This window comes from Apodemus sylvaticus, chromosome X (genome assembly GCF_947179515.1).
Source record: "Apodemus sylvaticus chromosome X, mApoSyl1.1, whole genome shotgun sequence".
Lineage (NCBI taxonomy): Eukaryota > Metazoa > Chordata > Mammalia > Rodentia > Muridae > Apodemus > Apodemus sylvaticus.
The window spans coordinates 25495095-25502866 of NC_067495.1; the positions used below are offsets into that span (position 1 = coordinate 25495095).

At 43.1% G+C, this 7772-nt stretch overlaps 1 protein-coding gene across 1 annotated transcript; it reads left to right on the forward strand.

Annotated features, from left to right (window-relative positions):
* Positions 1-2351: 2351 nt before the first annotated feature.
* On the forward strand, positions 2352-3758 carry LOC127674377 (stabilizer of axonemal microtubules 1). The gene has a single exon (XM_052170173.1). It carries the CDS (start codon positions 2352-2354, stop codon positions 3756-3758), a length of 1407 nt encoding a protein of 468 aa, XP_052026133.1.
* Positions 3759-7772: the final 4014 nt, after the last annotated feature.

Consider the following 7772-nt stretch of genomic DNA (forward strand, 5'->3'; position numbering starts at 1 on the left):
CACACACACTTTTCCTCTGAGGCCTCTCTATTTCAATATCTATTGAGTTGGTTGTATATCCCCCTTTTCTTTCTCTTCCTCCTCCTTCTTGTTTTGTTTTGTTTTGTTTTTTGGGGGGGGAGGTGGTGGTAGTGTTTTTTTCTGTTCTGAAACTTGCTTTGTAGATCAAGGTGGCATCGAACTCACAGAGATCCATCTGCCTCTAGTTCCTGAGTGCTAGGATTGAGTGTGAGCCCACTGGCCGGCTCCAATACCCTTTTGTCATAACTGCAACCACAACATTTAGGCAGCAAACTTTTTGCTAAGATTAAGTTCAGCTTATGATTAATGCTTTGAATAAATCAGCAATAGGATAAAGGTATTATCATTTATGAATTTTAATGTTTGTTCCATTCTGCCAGTTGGAGAAGGGAGTTGTAGGTATTGAACTGAGAGCTTCGTGCTTGCTGGGCAAACATTCTCCTGACTGAACTGTAACACCAGTCTTTATTCCTGCCCTTTAAAAAAGAGATTAAAAAAAATATTTTATTTTACGTATATGAGTACACTGTAGCTGTATAGATGGCTGTGAGCCTTCATGTGGTTGCTGGGAATTGAGTTTAGGACCTCTGCTCACTCCAGTTAACTTTGCTCGCTCTGGCCCTGCTCGCTCTGGCCCAAAGATTTATTTATTATTTATTATATGTGAGTACACTGTAGCTATCTCTAGACACACCAGAAGAGGGCGTCAGATCTCATCACAGATGGTTGTGAGCCACCATGTGATTGCTGGGAATTGAACTCAGGACCTTCGGGAGAGCAGCCAGTGCTCTTAACCGCTGAGCCATCTCTCCAGCCCCCTAAAAAAGAGATTGATTTTAAGTGTATGAGTATGTTCACTGGGGTTCAAGGAAGCCAGAGAGGGTTTGGGGTTCCCTTGAGCTGGAATTCCTGACAGTTTTGAGTCACCAGACATTGGTGCTGGGAATTGAACTCAGTTCTTCAGGAAAGCAGGAAGTGCTCTTAACCTCTAAGCCGTCAGCCATCTCCATGAGACGCATTTAACCCTTAAGCTATGTTTAGAGTATGGCGGACAAAGTGCAGCCCTATTTAACACATACAAACATGCAAACAAGGATAAACACACACACAAACACACTGTGTACAATTCTAGTCCTCCAGAAAGAAGGATGGTGCTGGGCACATGCCTCACCTTGAATGTCATATGTGTCCCCTTATTGCACTATTGTCAGCTAAGCACCTAGCATAATAGGTGCTGTGATGAATAAACATTTACGTGGATTGACTGTTCACTTCCTGTGAATCTTAAAATCATCCATAGGAAGGAGAGTAAAAATATGTCTACACTGCAGGTCCTGGAAGGGTTTGGACTGGTGTGGTGCTTACTCAAATATTTGGGAGGTGCAAGTTGTATTGGCCCCCTAGCTACAGGCTCCCTGTATGACCATGGCTAAGTTGACAGTGAACGAACAGAGTAACTTTTGACTCCCTAGTTGCCAACCAATAATCAACCATTGTATAGAATTGGGGAAAAATCCATGCAAGGATGGTTGAGGATCAGAATTTTTCATTTAATCATATCAGATCCAGACTGGAAATTCTAAAATTTGCTCCTTGAGGAAATGTGGATTAGGAATAATACTTAGAAGGAATTGCAACAGATCCTCGAAGCCGAAGGAATTGGAAACTATTCAAAGCAAGGTTTATGGAAATCAAGGCGAGAGTTTCTATAAGATGGTGGACCATGCATCCTCGAGAAAGTGCCACCCGTGTGCTAGCAGTGTAATTTTCACAGGCGACCATGCATTCATTTATTTACTTGAGAACTCCGGAGCTCTCTAAATTCAGCCATCCAGTCTTCCATCTTTCTTCCAAGGCCTAATGGGGAAACCCCTATCATGGGTCTGCCAGTGAGGCAATGGAAATTTCCTGACCTCACAGAAGTCCTTGTGACAGCATTGCCACCCCTTTAGGGCCTGGAGACGTCACAGAGGCCCCCCAGTCTGGGCCCCGTGGCTTCCGGAGGCTTTAGGGGAGCGGGCCAGCTGCTCTAGATACTTAGTCCTGGCCGCAGTGGAGGCTGTGCTGCGCTGCGCTGCGCTGGGAAGCCGAGGTGGGCCCGCCCCTAGGGTGTGGGTTGGGTGAATCTTGCTGGTGCAAGGCAAGTTTCTGGAAGGAAACAGGGCAAGCGAATTGTACAAGCAGGCCACTTAAGTTTTCTTTCACGAAGAGGCCCGCATCTTGCCAAGCCTCTTGAGGCTTGGTGGCTGGCCCTCCCACCAGACCGGTTGGGGGGAGGGTCCATGAGGAGGCTCCCGTTCAGAAGTATGACCTGAGGTGATATCAGGAGAATGGCTCTCGTGAATAGAAAGTGCATCTGTGACCTTTGCTCCTGCGGGAGGCATCACTGCCCACATCTCCCTACCAAGATTTATGAGAAGACAGAGAAACCATGCTTTTTCTCCGAATACACCGAGAAGTATCCTACCTATCATTCTTACACGCCCCGAGAGTCCTTCAAACCCAAGGTGGAGTACCAGAAAGTAGCTATACCAATGGAAGGCCTGTCCACAACAAAGAGAGACTATGGAGCTTACAACATAGTGCCGGTGAAACACCATCTTCCCGAGAAGGTCACTCCAATTCAAGACGAAATGGATTTCCTCACAACCTATAATCAACACTACAACTACTGCCCTGCCAGTCGAGTGAACCCCATCAAACCTCGAGACAACAGACATCAGTGTAATGACAAAATGGAGTGTGTGCCTACGTACAAAGCTGATTATTTACCTTGGAACCAACAGAAAAGATCTTTGATTCGTCCACCGCAATCATACCGTCCTGCGTCCTGTAGGTTTGATCATAGAACCACACACCAGGACGATTATCCCATAAAAAATCCTGTGGATACTGTGAGTTACAAACCTCCACCTGGGCCCAAGCTCTGCAACCTCCCCCTGGAGAGTATGACAAGCTACAGATCGAGCTATGTGGCCCATCCTGTGGAGAAGCGGTGTGTGCATGAGGGAGAGAAGTACAGACCATGTGAAATTCCTTTTGATGGCCTTACCACCCACAGAGATTCCTACAAGGGTTTGATGGGGGAACCTGCCAAGAGCTGGAAACCTGCACCAAATCACCCTGGGTTAGAAATACCTTTTGCATCCAACACTGAATTTCGAGAAAAATTTCAAGCTTGGCCAACACCCAAGATTATCCCCAAAGAGCCCATTCCCTACATCCCTCCCGAAGGGAAGATGGATCTTCTGACAACTGTGCAAGCCGACTACAAGTACCCCAATGGGGGTGCTCCTGCTCAGTCCTGCCGTCCAGGTCCAGTCATCCATATGAAGAAGAGTGACAAATTTGAAAGCACCACCACCAACAGAGAGGATTACAAACACTGGGCCAACAACCGCCGAGAGCCAGTCAAACCTGCTCCCCAGCTGAAATTCCCCGAAGAACCTATGGATTACATGACCACCAATCGTGCCCACTATGTGCCTCATGCACCAGTCAATACCAAAAGCTGCAAGCCAACCTGGTCTGGCCCTCGAGTAAACATCCCCTTAGAAGGTCAGACCACCTATTCTACCAGTTTCACTCCTAAGGAAATTCAAAGGTGCCCAGCTTCATACTCGGAACCCCCTGGCTACATCTTTGACGAGGTGGATGCTGTAGGGCACAGGATGTACAGGCCAGCTTCCCATGCAGCTTCTGGAGAGAGCAACCATCTTGGCTTTGGTGATGCATAAAGAATTGCCAGTCCCAGCGTGTCATTGGAAAATGGTTGCTTAGAAATCGAAATGGCACAGCACACTAAAAGCAAACAATTGAGGATTATTAATTGAACAAAAAGGATTCCCCAAAATGAAAACAACATAAACTAAACAACAAACTTCATTGTCAATTTCAGGACATTTGAATGGAATAAAAATCACCTAAACAAAACGATATGGAGCTACCAGCACATCGACTCCTTTAACGCTTCCTCGACTGTACTTCCCCAGCCCCAGTAACATTCCTTGCTTTGTGCTCATGAAATCAAAGCTGGTCTCAAGAAAATATTTCTCTGATCTAGGTGCATTTTATTAATTTGATCCTTTGCCAAACTTGAAGTGTCAATAATAAAATTTATATTGGGGAAAATGTAAAATGGTGTGATCATTCATTTTTGCTTTTTTAATTTTCCTTTAAGAAGTTTTGTAGCTAGCTGGGCAGTGTTGGCACATGCCTTTAATCCTAGCATTTGGGAGGCAGAGAGAGGCAGGTAGATCTTTGAGTTCAAGTCTGTCTCTTCCACAGAGTGAGTTCCAGGACAGCCAAGGCTATACAGTGAAACCCTGTCTTGAAAAACCAAGCACAAAATTTTTGTATGTTGTGGATAAAACCAGATCCTTATATATGCTAAGCCAGTACTACACCCCTAACCCCTTTAATTCCTTTTTATCACACACACACACACACACACACACACACACACACACACACACACATACACACACACACACACATATAATTTTACATTGGGTTATATACATATATGTATATTTGTATGTATTGGATATATGTATATAATCCAATGTAAAATTTATCCGAGTATAAAAACTTTTACTGTAAGAAATATGCTGTAAGAATATAAATTTATCCGAATATAAAACTTTTACTGTAAGAAACTCACCTTAGTTTCTAGGCAAACTGTACATATTGGTTTGAAATGCAGAAAAATATATGGATATTTTCGTATACCTGTACTGAAAAAAAAACAAAGCATAAAATATGCACAAAAGTAACCCCAAGCCCATTAGCCCATTAGATTTGGTTTAAGTAATGTAGCAAAACTAGATAATATGTAGATATAAGGTGAAGTGAAAAAGATTACTAAGTTTTATATGGTAAAATTTTTAAGTTTAATTCATATATTCTGTCTCTGTCTCTCTCTCCCATATATAGGTTCTTGTGTGCATATTCTGGCTTCCACTTTTGTGTTTTTATGGGATTCCTGAGTGAGCAAAACAAGTTGATCTCTGCATCTATATCTGTTTCTTATGCCTTTTCTTGGGCTATTTCCTTTTGTTTGTTTGTTTTTAATTTTTATTGGTTATTTTGTTTATTTGCATTTTAAATGTTATCCTCTTTCCTACTATTCCCTCTGGAAACCTCCTATCCCATCCCCTCCCCCTGCTTCTATGAGCATGCACCCCCACTCATCTACCCACTCCTACCTCCCTGCTCTGGCATTTCCCTACACTGGGACATGGAGTCTTTCCAGGACCAAGGGCCTCTCCTCTCACTGATGTTCAACAAGGCCGTCCTCTGCTACACATGCGACTGGAACCATGGGTCCTTCCATGTGTACTCCTTGGTTGGTGGTTTAGTCCCTGGGAGCTCTAGGGGGTCTGGTTGTTTTACCCTATTCCAATGTATTACTTTTTTGTTTTATATTTTATTTTATTATCCATTAGAAGCCTATTTGTTTTCTATTGAGAGACAGAAAGGGGATGTGTATGGATGGAGGGATGTGGGGAGGGAAACAATCAGGATACACTATGTGAGAAAAAATGTTTTCAATAAAAGAAATCTGATTTCTGTGAGGATTGTTTTGGCTTGGTTTGGTTTTCCTGAGACAGGATTATGTGTGTGTGTGTGTGTGTGTGTGTGTGATTGTCCTGGCTGTCCTGGAACACTCACTTTGTAGATCAGGCTGGCCTTGAACTCACAAAGTTCTGCCGGCCTCTGCCTCCTGAGTACTGGGATTAAAGGCTTGTACCACCACACCTGGTTTGAGGAATCTTTTTTTTAAAGATTTATTGATTATTATATGTAAGTACACTGTAGCTGTCTTCAGATACACCAGAAAAGGGCATCAGATGATTGTGAGCCACCATGTGGTTGCTGGGATTTGAACTCAGGACCTTTGGAAGAGCAGTCAGTGCTCTTAACCACTGAGCCATCTCTCCAGCCCCAAGGAATCATTTTTAACATGTAACTTTTCGCTGGGCGGTGGTGGCGCACACCTGTAATCCCAGCACTCTGGGAGGCAGAGGCAGGTGGATTTCTGAGTTTGAGGCCAGCCTGGTCTACAGAGTGAGTTCCAGGACAGCCAGGGCTATACAGAGAAACCCTGTCCTGAAAAAACCAAATCCAAAAAACAAAAACAAAAACAAAAACAAAACAAAACAAAACAAAAAAAGTACCTTTTCAATATATCATGATTATTTAATAACATATTTATTAATAGATTACATACTTATATTGAGATTTCACTCATACTTATATTGATGATGGGTTAGAGAAAATATCGACATTTCGATTATTTAAATGTCAATTAAAGGTTAAATTGTGTATTATTGAATTCTGATTTTCCTTGTATGTGAGAAGTATTGAGTATTGTCTTTTTTTTCCTTAGAGAAGGTCTCATGTATTCTATGTGCCAACTCCCTATGTACCACAATGGTCTTGAGTTCCTGCCTCTACTTCTGGGAAGCTAGGTTTATGTGAGGTTGGGCTTGGAACCCATGCACTCGATGCCTTACATCCCAACTCACTTCTCCATTTGCAACAGATTTGTATATAGTTAAACCTTTACTCAGACTTCCTTTGGGGAAATAGTCTGCACATATAAAAATAGATTTCTTTTTATAAGAAAAAATCATTGAAATTCAAACGAACTCAATATTCATGATGTGGCTTCTTTTTATAATCTAAATCACACTGGTGAGAAACTTTGCTAACTGTAATCTTTCTGGTGCCCGGTGAAAGGTTATTACCTGAAAATGATTCCACAAAGAGGCAGACATTATGTAAATTGTTGTGGATCATAAAAATGAATGTCTTCTCTTAGAAAATAAACATAAGCGGTATGTTTATGGGGAGCTAACTAAGAATCTTTCTTCCAAGGACTTTTATTTTTACCATCTATGCACTCCCCCTTAAAAAGCAAAGAAATACAAACACCTCTAATGCTACATTTTGCCATTATTGTTTTATAATTAAGAGCTGAGGAGGCAGTACTTTAATGAGAAAAAACAGAAAAATCTTAATTAAAAAGATTTATTATTCTACACTTTGCAAACATATTCCCTTTTCATCTACCCGTTCTTTGCTCATTTGCACATTTGTGGTTTTTTTTTTTTTTTTTTTTTTTTTTGGTATTTTTGAGACAGGGTTTCTTTGTATAGCCCTGACTGTTCTGGAACTCACACTGTAGTCCAGGCTGGCCTCGAACACAGAAATCCATCTGCCTCTGCCTCCCAAGTGCTGGGATTAAAAGCAGGCGCCACTACTGCCTGGCACATTTGTGTTTTTTTAATGGTGCAATAATGTTATGTCATAGTACTTATATGATCTCTACTTTAAACTTAGAATAACTTATTTCGTGACCACAGTTAGAAGGAACGCAGGTGGGATGACCAGAGCAGCAGCTAGCACAAAGGAAAACTGCAATTTTGCAAAGCAGTCTGTGGGGAGAGCAGACTCCAGACTTCCTGGCTCTGTCTTCCTCGGGCCTAATTCCTGAGATCCAGACTAGGGTCTTTGCCTTAGGGTTTGGGCTCGCAACTGCAGACCACGCCCACAGCCCAGACCCGATCCTACAGCTCCTGGCCTGGTGCAACCACCGCAGGCCCCGCCCCACAGCTCCTGGCCCCGCCCAACAGGGTTAGGCCCCGCCCCTGATCCGGGTCCTGCTTTACCACTCCAGGCCTTGCCTTACTGACTCAGGCCCCACCCCGTCTCCCCACAGTCAAGGCCCCGCCCCTCCACCTTGG

Bases quoted from the DNA above. Each gene is read 5' to 3' on its own strand.
- LOC127674377 (XM_052170173.1), top strand. From the start codon at position 2,352: ATGGCTCTCGTGAATAGAAAGTGCATCTGTGACCTTTGCTCCTGCGGG.